Source organism: Manacus candei, unplaced genomic scaffold (genome assembly GCF_025592945.1).
Source record: "Manacus candei isolate 608988 ecotype Guabito, Panama unplaced genomic scaffold, ASM2559294v1 h1tg000579l, whole genome shotgun sequence".
Lineage (NCBI taxonomy): Eukaryota > Metazoa > Chordata > Aves > Passeriformes > Pipridae > Manacus > Manacus candei.
The window spans coordinates 1-17676 of NW_026138627.1; the positions used below are offsets into that span (position 1 = coordinate 1).

At 67.9% G+C, this 17676-nt stretch overlaps 1 protein-coding gene across 1 annotated transcript; it reads left to right on the top strand.

Annotated features, from left to right (window-relative positions):
* Positions 1-2412: 2412 nt before the first annotated feature.
* On the top strand, positions 2413-16194 carry LOC127466053 (neurexin-2-like; the record flags this gene model as incomplete). Its single annotated transcript, XM_051776662.1, is given in 18 exon segments — positions 2413-2741; positions 2743-2869; positions 2871-3055; positions 3088-3229; positions 3231-3366; positions 5581-5601; positions 7674-7703; positions 8361-8426; positions 8544-8845; positions 10276-10299; positions 13329-13427; positions 13429-13491; positions 14349-14644; positions 14646-14712; positions 14715-14774; positions 14776-14797; positions 14974-15357; positions 15964-16194. Coding segments are annotated over 18 exon segments (2584 nt in total), but the record flags the coding sequence as incomplete, so codon positions are not given.
* Between the last annotated feature and the right edge of the window lie 1482 nt (positions 16195-17676).

Sequence of the window (17676 nt, forward strand, 5' to 3'; positions counted from 1 at the left end):
GTGCAGGGGTGTGTCTGTGTGGGAGCACACACGTGTGCAGGGGTGTGTCTGTGTGTTGGAGCACACACATGTGCAGGGGTGTGTCTGTGTGGGAGCACACGCGTGTGCAGGGGTGTGTCTGTGTGTGGAGCACACGCGTGTGCAGGGGTGTGTCTGTGTGTGAGACACGCGTGTGCAGGGGTGTGTCTGTGTGTGGGAGCACACACATGTGCAGGGGTGTGTCTGTGTGTGGGAGCACACGCGTGTGCAGGGGTGTGTCTGTGTGTGAGACACGCGTGTACAGGGGTGTGTCTGTGTGTTGGAGCACACGCGTGTGCAGGGGTGTGTCTGTGTGTTGGATCACACGTGTGCAGGGGTGTGTCTGTGTGAGACACGTGTGCGAGGCCGCACTCTGGGGGGGTTGGGACAGTCCCGACACGGGGGTCGCCCCCCCAGCTCTGCCCCGCCCCTCCCCACACCCGGCCCTGTCTCCTCCCCGTGACCTTCAGGTGCCCGCGGGGGACACGAGGGGGACACGAGTGTCCCGGGTGCCCCTCGCCCCCCCCGCAGCCCCCCCCCGGGTCCCCACAGACCCCCCCCGGGTGGACCCGGGCGCTCGGATGGGGGGCTTCCCTATGGACGCCCCCTCAGAGTCCCCTCAATGCCCCCGGGGGGGGGGCTGTGTCCCGGACGCCCCTCACTCACTCACAGCCCCCCCAAGGCCCCCCCAGACCCCTCCGTGGGGACCCAGGTGTCCGGTGTCCCCTCCCCCCCCATATCGACCATCAGTGATCGATAATTAATTAATTAATCACTCCCGGGGGGGGAAGGGCGCGCCGAGGACACCAATGGGGGGGGGGGGCCGGACACGGGGCCTTCCCCGAGAGGGTCAGCGGGGTCTCTGGTGGGGTCTCTGGGGGGGTCTCTGGGGGGGTCTCTGGGGGCTCCTCCTCACCCTGGGCCCCCCCGGGGTGGGGGTGGGGGTACCATGGGGAGGGGGTCGCTGTCAATCCCCCCTCCCCCCCTGCAGGTGCAGCAGTTAATGTGATTGGCTAATTATGCGGCGCATGTTAATGAGCCCCATTAGCCAATGAGGGGGTGTTATAAATAACCTGGGGGCTCATTTGCATAATGCCGGAGCCCGGGTTGCCGCGGTGACCGACCCCCCTACCCCCCCAATCACCGGGTTAATTAACGGGCTGATAACGGGCTGGGGGGGGTCACGGACGCCTGAGCCCACCCCCAGGTACCTGGAGCCCCCCCCGGACACCTGAGCCCACCCCAGGTACCTGGGGCCCCCCTGGGACACCCGAGGGCCCCCCGGATGCCTCTTCCCTGACTCTCTTCCCCCCTCCAGGTGCCTCCGGACCCCCCGGCCAGGCTGTCACCCCCCGCCGGGGCCACCCATGCGGCTGTGAGAGGACGGGGGTGGGCCGGGCCCCCCCAGGCCCCCCCCAGGGCCGCCCCAGCCCGCCCAGGCTCTGCAGCCACCCCAGGCACCATGACCCGTCCGGACGTCAAGGGGCACCCCCTGCCCAGGGGCCGCCGAGAGACTAAAGCCCACCTGGGCCCCGAGACCCACCGCGGCCCCATGGCCCATCAGGGCTCTGAGGACCACCCAGAGACTAAAGCCCACCTGGACCCCGTGGCCGCTCGAGGATCCACGGCCAGCTGGGGCTCCTTGGTCCACCAGGACCACCGAGAGACTGGGGCCCACCCGGGCTCTGCGGCTCCCCTGGGCTCCGTGACCCCATCAGGGCTCCGGGACCACCTGGAGACTGAGGCCCCCCTGAGCTCTGTGACCAACCAAAGCTTCGTGGGCAACCAGGACCCCCGGGGCCACCCAGAGCCCGGCACCGATGGTGGCCCCGTGGTGCTGTCGGACTCAAAGGTCTCCCCGAGGCTCCACACCCAACCAAGGCTCTGAGGACCACCTGGAGACCCAGGTCAGCCCGGTCTCCGTGACCCACCTGGGGTCTGTGGCCAACCAGCGCTCCCAGGACCACCCGAAGACTAAAGTGTGCCCAGGATCCGTGGCCAACCAAGGTTCTGTGGGCAACCAGGGCCCCCCAGACCCCCCCAGAACCCAACGCCGGTGATGGCTCCGTGGTTCTGTTGGACTCAGAGGTCAACCAAGGCTCCATGGCTTGTGTAGACTTGAAGGTCCACCAAGATTCTGGGCCCTCCCAAGCCTGCGAGGACCCCCGAGAGCCCAAGGTCAACCAGGACCTCGTGGCCAACCAAGAAGCCCCACGGCCCCTGTAGAGGCCAAGGTCAATGAAGACCCCGTAGCGTGTCTGGACTCGAGGGTCCACCAAGACCCTGTGGCCAACCAAGCCCCCGAGGACCCCCGAGAGCCCAAGGCCAACCAAGACCCCATGGACCACCTGGACACCCGGGCTGACCAGGCCCCCGTGGCTCTTACAGACTTGAAGGTCCACCGAGCCCCCGTGGCCGACCCAGTGGACCCCCAGGGAGACCAAGGTCAACCCGGGCCTCAACCAGGGCCCCAGGGCGTGTTTGGGCCCGAGGGTCCGCCAGGACCAGGGAGGCTGCGCCGCCCGCCCGGGGACCGAGTCCCACCGCCCGCCCCCACCCACCCGGGCCAGCGCGGCCCCCCGCCCGTGTGCCCGCGGCCCCTCGGGCGCCCGCCTGGGGCTGGTGCTGCTGACGTTGGGGTCCCTGGTGCTGCCCCGCGCCTGGGGGTCGGCGCTGGAGTTCGGGGGCGCCCCGGGGCAGTGGGCGCGCTACGGGCGGTGGGCGCCGGGGCGCGGGGGGGCAGCTCAGCTTCCGCCTCAAGACCAACGTGACGCGGGCGCTGCTGCTGTACCTGGACGACGGCGGCAACTGCGACTTCCTGGAGCTGCTGGTGGCCGAGGGGCGGCTGCGGGCTGCGCTTCGCCATCGCCTGCGCCGAGCCCGCCACGCTGGAGCCGCCGGCGCCGGTCAGCGACGGGCGCTGGCACGCGGTGCTGCTGACCCGGCACGCGCGGCACGCGGCGCTGGCCGTGGACGGGGAGGCGCGGGCGGCCGCCGTGCGCTCCAAGCGCCCCGACATGGCCGTGGCCAGCGACCTGTTCGTCGGGGGGATCCCATGGCCGTGGCCAGCGACCTGTTCGTCGGGGGGATCCCGCCCGACGTGCGGCTCTCGGCGCTGACGCTCAGCACCGTCAAGTACGAGCCGCCCTTCCGCGGGTGGGTGGCCGACCTGCGGGTGGGCGACGCGCCCGCGGCGTTGCTGGGGGCCCAGGGGGGTCCGGGGCGACGGGGACGAGCGCTGCGCCCACCACCCGCCCTGCGCCCACGGCGGCCGCTGCGCCCTGCACCGCGGGGAGCCCCGCTGCGACTGCGCCGGCACCGGCCACCGCGGGCCCTTCTGCGAGGAAGGTGAGGGCGCGGGCGAGGCGGGGGGGGGGGGGCCGGGGGGGGACGCGAGACGAGCTGGGGTCCTCACGTCCTGGTGTCTCTCCACGTCCCTGCCCCGTCGGGTGCCTTCGCGACAATCGGGCGCCTCCGTGTTTGTCCCTGTCTTGGTGTCCTCATGTCGTTGTGTTCTCGTGTTTGTCCCTGTCTTGGTGTCCTCGTGTCTCTCCGTGTCTTGGTGTCCTCGTGCCGTTGTGTTCTCATGTCTCTCCGTCCTCGTGCCATTGTGTTCTCGTGTCTCTCCGTGTCTCCGTGGGTTTGCACACCATCCTGTTTGCCCACGTGTGTTTCTCCCTGCCCTCGTGTCCCCGTGGCATTGGGCTGTTTCTCCACCTCTCGGTGTCGTCGCTGTTGTTGTGTCCTCGTGGCTGCACTCGTGTCCTTCTCCACGTCCTTGTGCCCTCTTGGCACTGGACTTCCCTGTGCCATCGTGTTCTTGTGCTTCTCCACGTCCCCGTGTCTTCACAGCCTTGTTTCTCCGTGACTTTGTGTCCTTGTGTCCTTGAGTTCCTCCGTGTCTTTGTGTCCTCCCGGTGCTGTGTGTCCTCGTGTGTGCACGCGTGTCTTTCTCCGTGTCCTCGTGGCACCGGACACGCTCAGGGCGTTGAATGTCTCCGTGGTGTCAGTCGTGCCCTCGTGCTGCTCCTCGTGCTGCTCCTCCCCGTCCCTCCCGGTGTTGCACGTCCCCCTGTCACGGTGTTCTCACATCCTGGGCAGTTCTGTGTCTTCTCGGTGTCCTCGTGGTGTTGGGGGTCCTCGTGACACTGTGCCCTTGAGTTGCTCCGTGTCCTCGTGTCCTCCTGGTTCACGGGTCCTCTGTCCTTGTGTCCTTGTGTCACCCCGTGTCCTCACACCATCACGGTGCTCCCCGTCGTCGTGGCTGCACACGCGTGTGCTTCTCGTCCTCCTGGTGTCACGTGTGTCCTCCCCGTGTCGCTCTGTGTCCCCACCCCTTCCTGCCCCTGTGTCCCCCTGTCCTGGTGTCCCTCCTGACCCTCGTGGTGTTGCCCGTCCACACGTGACCCCCCCACGGTCCTCGTGTCCCACCCTGGTCCTTGTGTCTCTCCGTGTCCTGATGTCCCTCCACGTCCTCCCGTCCCCGTCCTCGTGCCCTCGGTGCCCTCGGTGCCCTCGCCCACCCGTCTTTGCCCATCCTTGTGCCCACAGGGCGGGCGGGGGGCTCGGGATCCCCCCGCTGAGGGGTCAACAGGAGTTTGGGGACCCCCCAGAGCATCACCCCCCGTGGTTTATGGTGCGATTGCACACCCTGGTGCCCTCCCCGTCCCCAACCCTCGCACACCCTGGTGCCATTTCACACCCTGGTGCCCCCCCGGCCCCGGCCCTCGCACACCCCTGGTGCCCCCCTCGTGCAAGGCCCCCGGGCCTGGGTGACCCCCAGGTGTGCCCCGGGTGCCCCCCCGGTGTGCCCCGGGCAGGGGGTCCCTCTCACGGCCCCTGCCCTGTGCCAACCCCCCCTCACACACGTCCCCAGGTCCGGGACAGCCGCCCGGTGTCACCGTGGTGACAGCATCCTCCGGGCGCGTTGCCCAGGGCCGGTTGCCATGGTGCCGCCGGGGCTGGGTACCCGTTGCCATGGCGATGCTCGGGCCTGTCTCCCTGGCGACGGTTGTCACGGCATCACAGGATGCTCCCCTCTGCGTCCTTGAGGGGGGACAGGGACAGGGACGGGGAGGGGAGGGTGCCCTGGGGACCCCTGGGGGTGCTGGGGGTGCTGGGGGGCATCATGGGGTGCAGGGCCCCTGAGGGGTGCTGTGGGGTGCACTATGGGGTGCAGGGCCCCCGTGGGATGCTCGTGCGGTGCCGTGTGCGATGTGGGGTCCCCGAGGGTGTGTGTAGGGCGTGCAAACCCCCCCTTGGGGGCTGCAGCCCCCCCGGGACACCGTGCAGGGTGTGCAAACCCCCCTCGGGGTGTGAACCCCCCCGGGACACCACTCAGGGGGTGCAAACCCCCCAGGCCGGGGGTCCGGGCGTGCAAAGGGCACCAGGGTGTGCAACCCCCCCCCCCCGGGACGTGTGAACCTGTAAACCCCCCCCCCCGCCCCCAAGGTCAGCCCCGAGGTCACGGGGTGGGGGTGGGGGTGTCACGGGGGGCCACAGGAGGGTCCTGGGCACTAACGGCTCTGCCCCTCCCCCACTGCCCCCCCCCGGGACCCCCAGAGGAAGAACCCGCAGTGGAAGGTGAGTGGGGGGGCGGGAGGGAGGGGGGATGGGGGGGTGGAAATGGGGGGGGATGTGAGGGGGATGGGGGGATGTGAGGGGTGGGCACTGGGGGGGGCGTGTGCCAATCCTGGTGTCACCCCCAGGGCGGGGTCGTGGCTCAGCAGAGGGGCAGGAACAGGTCCAGGGGGGCCGTGGGGAGCTGGGGGGGCTCCTGTGCCACCAGGGGTCACGGGGGGTCACGGGGGGGTCACGGGGGGTCACGGGGTCGCTCCTGAAAGGCTTTTGGGGCGTGAGAGGGGCGGGGGCTTGCATGAGGGGGCGTGGCCACAGAAAGGGGCGAGGCTGTGAAAAGGGGGCGTGGCCGGCACGCGGAGCACCGCCCCCTGCTCCCGGCCATGACGTCACTCCCGGGTGACCCAATAGGACGCTGGCATGCAAATGTAGGGGATGGGGCTGAGCCAATGACGCGAGGCTCTGCTCTCTGGGGGTGGGGCTATGCAAATGAGAGCGGGCTGGCGGCCAATGGGAGGGGTGGGGAGGATCACGGGCTGCGGCCGGATTGGGTGAGCTCAGCCCCGCCCCCGCACGAGGGCCGGGGATTGGCTGAGACCTCCTGAGGGGCGGGGCTTGGGCGAGGGCATGCGAAGGGGCGTGACCTGTGCGGGGGGCGTGGCCTGTGCGGGGGGCGGGGCCCGCAGCCACGTGCGCCACACGAGGCCCCCCCGGGAGCCCCCCCCAGGAGGGTCCCGGGGTGGGGGAGGGTCCCCGCGCCAGGGGCGGCCCCGCCCCCCCGTGTCTCATCCCCTCCCCCACCCCCGGCTTTTCCCCCAAACCTCGGAAAAAGGGGAAAAACCCGCGGGAAGGCGGCGGGGGGGAGGGGCGGCGCAGCCCGCGTGGCCCCGCCCCCCGGCGCTTGTCCCCGCCCCCCGCCCCTCCCCCCCCCCGGCATCGCCCGATGCCGTCACAAGTTAAAGGAGGTTTAAGTTGTGACGGGGCCCCTCCCCCACCCGGGGCCCCTCCCCCCACCCGGGACTTTCGGTCATTTTGGGTTTTTTGGTTAATTTTTATTTTTTAATTCTGATTTTTTTTTTTAATTTTTATCTTTTTTAATTAATTTCTCTTTCATTCCCATTTTCCCCTTTTTTTCCCATTTTGCCGTTTTTCCTTTACTTTTTCATTTTTTTCCCCCTTTTTTCTTTTACTTTTCTATTATTTCAACTTTTTTTATTATTTTCCCTTTTGAATTATTTTTCATTTCTGACTGGTAGTTGTTCTCTTATTATTTCCCCTTTTCTCGTGACTTTCCCTTTATTTTCATTGGTTTCCCTTTATTTTTATTATTTTCCCTTTTTTACCTATTTTCCCTTCTTTAAATTATTTTCCCTTTTTATTTCCCCTTTTTATTTTTTCCTCTTTTTTTATTCCTCTTCATTTTTAATAACAGTTCCCCCTTTTTAATAATTTTTTTCCTTAATTATTTTTCTTCTAAAAATTGTTTTCCTCTTTTGAATAATTTTTTGGAATATTTTATTTCCCTTTTTTTCTTTTGTTACCATCTTTCTTTTTTTATCTCTTGTATTAGTTTCCCTTTTTAAATTATTTTTCCTTTTCCCACTTTTTTCTGTTTTTGTTTTTTGCTCTTTTCCCTTATTTTGCTGATTTTCCCCTTTTTATCGATTTCTCCCTTTCCCTTGCTTTGACCCTTTTCACTTTTTTCCTCTTTCTCCTTTTTCCTCCCTTTTCCCTTTCGTCCCTTTTCCTTTTTCCCTCCTTTCCCTCCTTTTTCTCTTTTCCCTTTTTCCATTTTTCTTTTCCCCCGTTTTTTTCCCTTTCTCTGATTTTTCCCCCTTTCATTTTCTTTCATCATTTTCGTTTCCTTTCCCATTTCCCCCCCAATTTCCTTTTTCCCGCCGCTTTTCCCCCTTCCCCTCCCCCCTCCGAGCCCCTCCCCTCCCCCCACCGCCTTTAACCACTTTCCCTTTTCTTTCCCCAAAATTTTCCCTTTTCCCGCCACTTTCGCTTTCGTTCTCCGCCCCTCCCCCCCCCCCCCCGTCCCTCCCCCCTCCCCTCGCCCCTCCCCTCCCCCCCAGGTCCCGCCCACCTGCGACTCACCGGCCAAGGTAAAGACGCGCCCTCGGGCCCCTCCCCCCCCCCCATCCCCATCATCCTCTCCCCCCCCATCCCCCCCATCCCCCCCATCCCCCCCTCCCCCATCCCCCCCCATCGTGTCTGTGGCTCGTGCGACACGGGGGGAGGGGCGGCCGCCTCGCACGGGGACGGGGGGAGGGGGGCGGGGTGGGACGGGGGGAGGGGCAGCCCCTCGTGCGAGGGGGGAGGGGGAGGGCGGGGGGGGGGGCCCCTCGCACGAGGCCCGGGGGGCTTCCCCTCCCCCCACGCACGAGGGGGGGCCGGGGGGTCCTGAACCCCCCCAGGAGGGGGCTGGGGGTCCTTGCGTGGGCGCGGGGGGGGGGAGAGGCAGCCCCTCCTACGAGGACCACCTGAGCACACCTGAGTACACCTGTGCTCACCTGAGTACACCTGAGTACATGTGTGCACACCTGAGTACACCTGTGCTCACCTGAGCTCACCTGAGCACACCTGAGCACACCTGAGTACACCCTGAGTACACCTGTGCTCACCTGAGCTCACCTGAGTAGACCTGTGCTCACCTGAGCACACCTGAGTACACCTGTGCTCACCTGTGCTCACCTGTGCTCACCTGAGCTCACCTGAGCTCACCTGAGCTCACCTGGGCCCCTGACACGCCCCTTCCCCAGGGCCCGCCGAGGTCGCCGAGGGGGGGCCCGGCCGCGGCGCCGGCGAGATCCAGCAAGCGGCGAAAGGTCAGTGAGGGCACGACCCCCCCCCCCCGAACGTCCCCCCACCAGGTCCCCCCACGAGATCCCCACACCAGGTCCCGGTGACGAGATCCCCACGCCGGGTCCCCCCTGTCCCCCCAGGCCGTGCCGAGTACGTGGCCACGTTCCGGGGCAGCGAGTTCTTCTGCTACGACGTGTCGCGGTCTCCGGTGCAGAGCAGCGCGGACGAGCTGGCGCTGGCGTTCCGCACGCGGCAGCGCCACGGGCTCCTGCTGCACACCGGCCGCGCCGCCGACTTCCTCAACCTGTCGCTCAAGGCCGGCGCCGTGTGGCTCGTCATCAACCTGGGCGCCGGCGCCTTCGAGGCGCTGGTGGAGCCCGTCAACGGCAAGTTCCACGACGGCGGCTGGCACCACGTGCGCGTCACGCGCAACCTGCGGCAGGTACGGCGGGGGGGGCGGGAGGGGGGGCAGGGGGGGCAACTGGGAGCGATGGGAGCCTTGGGCAACCACCCGGCTGGGGGCAACTGGGAGCGATGGGAGCCTTGGGCAACCACCCGGCTGATGGCCTTGGCAGCTCCCCAACTGGGAGCACTGGGAGCACTGGGAGCAATGGGAGCGATGGGAGCGATGGTGGCCTTGGTCAGCTCCCCAACTGGGAGCACTGGGAGCAATGGGAGCCTTGGGCAACCACCCAACTGGGGGCAACTGGGAGTGATGGGAGCCTTGGGCAACCACCCGGCTGATGGCCTTGGCAGCTCCCCAGCTGGGAGCACTGGGAGCGATGGGAGCGATGGTGGCCTTGGTCAGCTCCCCAACTGGGAGCATTGGGAGCAGTGGTCGCCTTGGTCAGCTCCACAACTGGGAGCACTGGGAGCACTGGGAGCCCAGCTGGGAGCACTGGGCACCTCCATCAATCACCCAACTGGGAACAGCAGCTGGCTTGGCCAGCTCCCCAACTGGGAGCACTGGGTGTCTTGCTCAACCACCCAGCTGGGAGCGCTGGGAGCAGTGGGTGTTTTGGTCAACTGCCTAACTGGGAGCACTGGTTGTCTTGGTGAAGTACCCAACTGGGAGCACTGGGTGCCTTGGCCACCTCCCCAACTGGGAGCACTGGGTGCCTTAATCACCTCCCCAACTGGGAGCACTGGGTTCCTTAATCACCTCCCCAACTGGGAGCACTGGCTGCTTTGGTCAACCACCCACCTGGGAGCACTGGGAGCACTGGGCGTCTTGATCAACCACCCAACTGGGAGCACTGGGAGCACTGGGACCGCCCAGCCGGGAGCACCGACAGCAGGATCTCTCCCCAACTGGGAGCGCTGGTTCCTTGGACCCTCTCAGACTGGGAGCACTGGTTCCTTGGACCCTCTCAAACTGGGAGCACTGGTTCCTTGGACCCTCTCAAACTGGGAGCACTGGTTCCTTGGACCCTCTCAAACTGGGAGCACTGGTTCCTTGGACCCTCTCAAACTGGGAGCACTGGTTCCTTGGACCCTCTCAAACTGGGAGCACTGGTTCCTTGGACCCTCTCAGACTGGGAGCGCTGGACACGGGGGGTCCCCGCCCAGCCCGGGCCCCCCGTGCGGTGACGGGTGGGGGGGGGGCCCCCCCCCCGCCCCCCTCTAACAACTCTCTGCTTCTCCCCCCCCCCAAGGTGGGCGCCGCCCCTCCCCCCCCTCCTCGTGCCACGCCCCTCCCCCCCTGTGTGTGCGCGTGCCACTAACACGCTTCCCCCCGCGGGGCCCCCCCCCACTAACCTCCCGCCCCCCACTAATCCCGGGGGGGCCCCCCCTTAACGAGAAGAACCGCCCCCCGCCCCCCCCGGCGCCCCCAAAGGTCACCTTTGTGTTTTGTCCTTCTCTCGCCGCCAGCACGCAGGGATCGGACACGCTATGGTAAACAAACTGCATTACCTGGTAGTTATCACTCTATTGTTACTCCTTGGCTTCGCCGTGGCCCCACCCCCACCTTTTGGGGCCAATCCGGGGGATTTTGGGCAATTTTCACCCTTTGCGGCCGAGCTTCGGCTCCTCACGCCAAAAAGAGCTGGTTCCACCCCCCCCCCCCCCAAAAAACAACCAAATCCTGCCTGAGAGGGCGAGTGTGTGACTCGATGGGGGGGATGTGGCACCTCAACCCATCCCCCACCCCCCCCCGGGGGTGAATTCCGGAGATTTTGGGCAATTTTTACCCGTCCGCATCCTGGGGGCGAGTTCAGGTCCCTGACGCCAAAAATATCCGTTTCCCCTCCAAAAAAAAATCCTTCCCCGGGCTCAGAAAGGGCCGATTTTCCCCAAGGGGGTGATGTGTGCCCCCCCCCTCCCCATTTTGGGATGAATTTTAGGGATTTTGGGCGATTTTCACCCCTCCACCATCTCGTGGCTGAGCCTTGGTTCCCTGATGCCAAAAATAGCTGGTTTTCAGAGAAAAAATCCTCTCTGAGAGGGTGTGGTTCACTCGAGGGGGGTGATTTCCCCCCCCTCACGCCCCCCGAGCCCCCCCATTTTGCTGTGAATTAGTGAATTTGGGGGATTTAGGGCAATCTGATAAACCTGCCTCAGCTCCCCCACGCTCCAAATGGCTGCTTCCTCCCCCAAAAAAGCCACTCTGGGGGCAGGAGGGACTGATTTTCTCCAAAGGGGTGATTTGGGCTCCAAACGCCCAAACCAGGCATTTTCACCCCAAAATCCTGCCCGCGGAGGCTCCTCTTCCCCTGGAGGCTGACGTGGAGCACCAGGTCCCCTTTTTGGGGTGATTCCTTGGGATTTGGGGCAATTTGATCCCCCAGACCTTCCCCCCAGACACAGCCAGGCCTCGGGTCCCCGATGCCCAACCCGGCAGATTCCCCCCCTCCTTTTGGGGTGAGTTCTTGGGATTTGGGGCAATTTGCTCGATCGCCCCCCCCGCGGCCCCACAGGGCCAAACCCCACTGTTTTACCCCCAGAATCCCTGCGGGGAGCCCTGTTATTCACGGGGGGGTGTCACTCACCCCCCCACCCCCCCCGCCACCGTTTTGAGGCAATTCCTTTGGATTTTTGCCCATTTTTGCCCCTCCCTTCGCAGGGAGCCCCCGCCCCTTCCCTGCCCCCCCCCAAACCAACCGCTTTCACCCCAAACCCGCCCCAGGGGGTGTCAGGGCCGCGGGGGGTGGGTGACATTTTTTTGGGTGCCCCCTCCCCAAATCGAGGACGGAAACGGCGTTTTCAGGACAAGCTGCCGCCCCTCCCCCGCCCCCCGCGCAGGCAGCGGGGCCGCCCCTCCCCTCCCGGACCCCCACCCCCCCCGGGGTCGGGTCGGGCCCCGCTGCCTGCGCCGAGTCCCCCCCCGCACGGCCCCCGCACGCCTCGCACGGCCTCACTAACACTGGGACCCCCCCCCCGCCTTCCTCCCCCCGCCCCGCTCCTCCTCCTCCTCCCCCTCCCCCTCCCCCCTCCTCCCCAACCCCCCCCGGGGGCACCGGGGCCGCCCCCACCGCGGGGGGAGGGGCGGGGGGGGTGCAAGGTGTGAGTGCACAGGTGTGTGCACAGGTGTGAGTGCACAGGTGTGTGCAAGGGGTGTGCACAGGTGTGAGCACAGAGGTGTGACCGTGTGTGTGTGTGCACAGGTGTAGGGGTGTCACCCGTGTGTGCAAGGTGTGTGCACAGGTGAGTGCACAGGTGTGACTGTGTGTGTGTGCACACAGGTGTGTGCAAGGGGTGTGCACAGGTGTAGGGGTGTGACCGTGTGTGCAAGGTGTGTGCAGAGGTGTGACTCTGTGTGTGTGTGTGTGTGCACAGGTGTGACCGTCCGTCTGTGCGTGTCCGTGTGCTCACACGTGTCCGTGTCCGTGTGCTCACACGTGTGTGTGCGTGTCCGTGTGCTCACACGTGTCAGAGCTGCCCCGGGGCTGCCCCGTCCCTCCCAGGGCCCCGGTGCCCCCCCTGCACCCCCCCCCTGTTCCTTGCACACCCCACTCACCCCCGCGCTTGCACACCCCTGGCACACGCGTGACACCCCTGGCACACGCGTGACACCCCTGGCACACGCGTGACGCCCCTTTGCACGCCCCCTGCATGGCCCTGGCACACACGTGTGACCCCCTGCACGGCCCTGGCACACGCGTGCCCCCCCTGCACGGCCCCCCCCGCCCCCGCGCGCTCCCCCCCACTAACGGCCGAGTTTGTGTCTGAGCTTCGTTCTGCCCCGGGACCCCCCAAAACTCGTTACTAACCCCCCTCCCCCTCGTGTCACCCCCCCCGTGTCACCCCCCCCCCCCACACCTCGTCACCCCACCCCCCCATCCTCACCTGGGGGGGTTCCTTGAGGGGGTCCCCCCCGGGGGCAGCAGGAAAAAGGGGGCCTCGGATCCCCCCCCCCCACCACCAGGAGTGCCCGTGGGACCCCCCCAACGAGACCCCCCCTCGTCACCCCCCGAACTGTCCTTTCCCTCCAGGTGCCCCCCGAGACCCCCCAGACCCCTCATCACCCCCCATTCCCCTCCACGTGTCCGCTGTCCCCCCTCCCCCCATCGCTCCCCCCACCCCCCACATCACCCCCCATCCTCGTCACCCCCCCCCGAACCCCATCACCCCCCACATCAACCCCCATCCTCCTCACCCACCCCCCGAGCCCCATCGCTCCCCCACCCCCCCATCACCCCCCCATCCTCACCCACGCCCCCCCAGCCCCATCACCCCCCCCCATCGCCCCCCCATCCTCATCACCCCCCCAGCCCCATCCCCCCCCCGTCACCCCCCCCCCCGCCCCCCCCCCGTCCCCCCTTTCTGCCGTCGCCCCCCATGGTCCCCACCATCCCCATCGCTCCCCATCGCCCCCCCCCCCCGTCTCCCCATCACCCCTTTCCCCCCGCCCCCCCTCCCGCCCCCCCGTTTTGGGGTGCCCCGGCCGGGGGTCCCCCGCTGAGGCCGCGCCGCTCGTGCCGCAGGTGACGATCTCGGTGGACGGGATCCTGACCACCACGGGCTACACGCAGGAGGATTTCACCATGCTGGGCTCCGACGACTTCTTCTACGTGGGGGGGTCCCCCCAACACCGCCGACCTGCCGGGGTCCCCCGTCAGCAACAACTTCATGGGCTGCCTCAAGGACGTGAGTCTGGGGGCGCGGGGGGGGCTCGGGGACCCCCCTTCCCTCGGGGACCCCCTTCCCTCGGGGACCCCCCTTCCCTCGGGGACCCCCTTCCCTCGCCCGTCCCCCCCCCCGGGGCTGTGCAGGTGCGGGGGGCACAGCGGGACGTTGGGGGAACCCCCCCGAGTCCCCCCCCGAGTGCCCCCCGAGCCCCCCCGAGTCCCTCCCGAGCCCCCCCGAGCCCCCCTCGCGGTCCGTGGCCGGGGGTGTGGGGGGGCCCGCGGGACTGGGGTGGGGGGGCCGTGGGTCCACGGTGGGATTTTGGGGCTCCTGCGGCCCCCCCCGGACCCCCCCGTGTCCCCCCTGCAGGTGATGTCCAGGTGCTCGCGGGTAGGGTGGGCTGTCGGGGAACCCCGTGACCCCCTCCCTCACCTGTGCCCCCCCCCCATGACCCCGTCCCTCACCTCTGCCCCCCCCCCCGTGACCCCCTCCCTCACCTGTGACCCCCCGTGACCCCCTCCCTCACCTGTGCCCCCCCGTGACCCCCCTCCCCTCACCTGTGCCCCCCTCCATGACCCCCTCCCCTCACCTGTGCCCCCCCCGTGCCCCCCTCCCTCACCTGTGCCCCCCCCGTGACCCCCCCCCACCTGTGCCCTCCCCCGTGACCCCCTCCCCTCACCTGTGCCCCCCCCCATGACCCCCTCCCTCACCTGTGCCCCCCCCGTGCCCCCCTCCCTCACCTGTGCCCCCCCCGTGACCCCCCCCCACCTGTGCCCTCCCCCGTGACCCCTCCCCTCACCTGTGCCCCCCCCCCATGACCCCCTCCCTCACCTGTGCCCCCCCCCGTGACCCCCCTCCCTCACCTGTGCCCCCCCCAGGTGGTGTACAAGAACAACGACTTCAAGCTGGAGCTGTCGCGGCTGGCGCAGGAGGGGGACGCGCGGGTGACGCTGCACGGGGCGCTGCTCTTCCACTGCGAACCCCCCCCCCCGCGCTGGACCCCGTCACCTTCGCCACCACCCCAGGCCCACCTGGCGCTGCCCACCTGGCCCCCCGCCCGCGCCGGCTCCGTGTCCTTCGACTTCCGCACCACGGAGCCCAACGGGGTCCTGCTCTTCGGGCAGGGCCCCCCCCGCGACCCCCCCCGCCGCCCCCCGGGGGCCGCCCCCGCCGCCCCCCGACTTCCTGGCGCTGGAGCTGCTGGACGGGCACCTGTACCTGCTGCTGGGCATGGGCGCGGCCGCGGCTGCGGCTCCGCGCCCAGCGCCCGCAAGGTCACCGATGGAGAGTGGTGCCACGTGGAACGTGCAGCGCGACGGCCGCAAGGGTGAGGGGCCGGGGGGGGCACGGGGGGGGCTCAGAGGGGGGGCCCCCGTACCCCAATACTGACCCCCCAGGCTCGGTGTCGGTGAACAGGTGAACAGCACCCCCTGTACCCCCGTACCCCAATACTGACCCCCCATGACTTCCCTGACCCCCCGTACCCCAATATTGACCCCCCAGGCTCGGTGTCGGTGAACAGCCGCAGCACCCCGTTCCTGGCCAGCGGGGACCGCGACGTGCTGGACGTGGGCGCGGAGCTGTACCTGGGGGGGCTCCCCGAGGGCCGGCCCGGCCCCCCCGCGCCCCCCGAGCTCTGGGCCGCGGGGCTGCGCCTCGGCTTCGTGGGCTGCGTGCGGGACCTGTTCGTGGACGGGCGGAGCCGCGACGTGCGGGCGCTGCTGGGGCCCGGGGGGGCCCCGGGGGTCGCCCCGCTCTGCGCCCGCGACCCCCCCCGGCTGTGCGCGAGCGGGCCCTGCCGCAACGGGGGCTCCTGTCGGGAGGGCTGGAACCGCTTCGTGTGCGACTGTCGCGGCACCGGCTACCTGGGGCCGCGCTGCGAGACAGGTGAGGGGGCGCGGGGGGCGCGGGGGGCGCGGGGGGGCGCGGGGGGGAGCTCGGGGGTCCCGCGGGACGGACGGGTCACCCCCGCGGGGGCTGGGACCCCCCGAACACCGGGTGGGGGCACACCCGGGGAGGGGTCCCTGTCTGCCTGGGGGTACCCCGGGGGGATGAGGGAGCCCCCGCACAGACCCGGGTCCCCCCGACACCTGGAGTGGGGGTCCCCAGACCCAGGGGGTCCCCAGACCGAGGGGTCCCCACAGGGGGGTGGTCCCCACAGGGGGGTGGTCCCCACGTGTCCAGTGCCGGGGTCCCCCCTCTTTGTCCCCCCCCGAGGCCGCAGTGCTGAGCTGTGATGGCAGCACGGGGGGGACCCCCTGGGTCACCTGGAGATGGGGGGTCCTTGTGCCAGGGGTGATGGGGGTGCCGGGGGTCCCTGTGCTGGGGGTCCCTGTGCTGGGGGGGATAGGGGGTCCCCATACCGGGGGTCCCCATGCCGGGGGTGCTGGGGGTCCCTATGCCGGGGGTCCCCGTGCCAGGGCTGACGGGGCTCAGGGGTCCCCATGCCGGGGGTCCCCATGCCGGGGCTGACGGGCCCCCCCGTGCCCACAGAGGCCGCGGTGCTGAGCTACGACGGCAGCATGTACCTGAAGGTGCAGGTGCCGGGGGAGCAGACGGAGGCCGAGGACGTGTCCCTGCGCTTCATGTCCCCCCGCGCCTTCGGCCTCGTCCTGGCCACCACCTCGCGCCACTCGGCCGACACCCTGCGCCTCGAGCTGGACGGGGGGCGCATGAAGCTCACCCTCAACCTGGGTGAGCCCCCCGGGACCCCCAGACCCCTCCGTGCGGCCCGGCCCCGAAACCCGCCCCAAAACCCTCCCTGAGACTGTCCCAAACGGGGCCCGAGTCGGTTCTCGTCACCCCGGACGGCCAAAATAGTGCCTGGGACCCCAAAATAGTGCCTGGGACCCCAAAATGATGCCTGGGACCCCAGAATAGTGCCTGGGGCCCCAAAATGAAGCCTGGGACCCCAGAATAGTACCTGGGACCTCAAAATGATGCCTGGGACCCCAGAATAATACCTGGGACCCCAAAATAGTGCCTGGGACCCCAGAATGATGCCTGGGACCCCAAAACTGCCCAGCTGCTGCCTGGGATCCCGGAACGATGTTCAGGACTTGGTGCCCCCCAAGTTCTCACAACCCCCAAAAATGATCAAGTTCGTTGCTGGGACCCCCAAAACAACGTTCAAACCCCCCAAATGGTTCCTGAATCAGTTCTCCTGACCCTCAAATGATCAAGTTCACTTCTGGGCCCCCCAAAATGGTGCCCAGGTCCCAGAAATGGTGCCCGAGCCCCCCCGAATCACAGCCGGGCCCCCCAACTGGCCGGGGGGGCTCACGGGAACCGGCTCGTCCCCCCCGTCCCCGTCGAGTCCCGTCGGGTCCCTCCCCCCCCCCCGGGTTTGGGGCCTTCGTGACCCCCCCGCTGCCACTTGGGGCACAGCGCCGGGACCCCCGAGGGGTTGAGGGTCCCCCCAGGAGATTGGGGACCCCCCCAGGGTTGGGGGTCCCCCCTTCAGCCCCTTCCATTGGGGGGGACCCTCAGGGGGCTGCAGGTCCTCTGTGGGGTGGGGAACCCCCCCCCCCATGGGATTGGGGTCCTCCTGTGGGATTAGGGACCCCCTCATGGAATTGGGGACCCCCCCATGGGATTGGGGACCCCCCCATGGAATTGGGGACCCCTCCATGGAACTGGGGACCCCCCCATGGGATTGGGGACCCCCCCATGGAACTGGGGACCCCCCCATGGGATCAGTGCCTCCCTCATGGAATTGGGGGCCCCTCCATGGGATTGGGGACCCCCCCATGGAATTGGGGACCCCCCCATGGGATCAGGGACCCCTCCATGGAATTGGGGACCCCCCCATGGGATTGGGGACCCCCCGGGTCCCGGCGCTTGCCCCCCCCGCCCCGCAGCGGTTGACGAGGGGGGGCCCAGCCCTGGGTTCGGATCCCCCCGGATCCCCCTGGATCCCCCAGGCTGGGCCCTCAGGGCGGCCGTGACCCCCCACGAGGTGCCAGAGACCCCCCAACCTCCCCCAGACTGGCTGCTGGGCTAATCCCAGCCCAGTCCCACCCCAGTTCCACCCCAATCCCAGTCTATCCCAGTCCCACCCCAATTCCACCCCAATCCCAGTCTATCCCAGTCCAATCCCGGTCTCCATCCCAATCCTCGTCCCCATCCCATTACCATCCCATCCCATTTCCATCCCATCCCATCCCAGTCTCCATCCCAGTTCCGGATCAGTCCCGCCCCACTCGC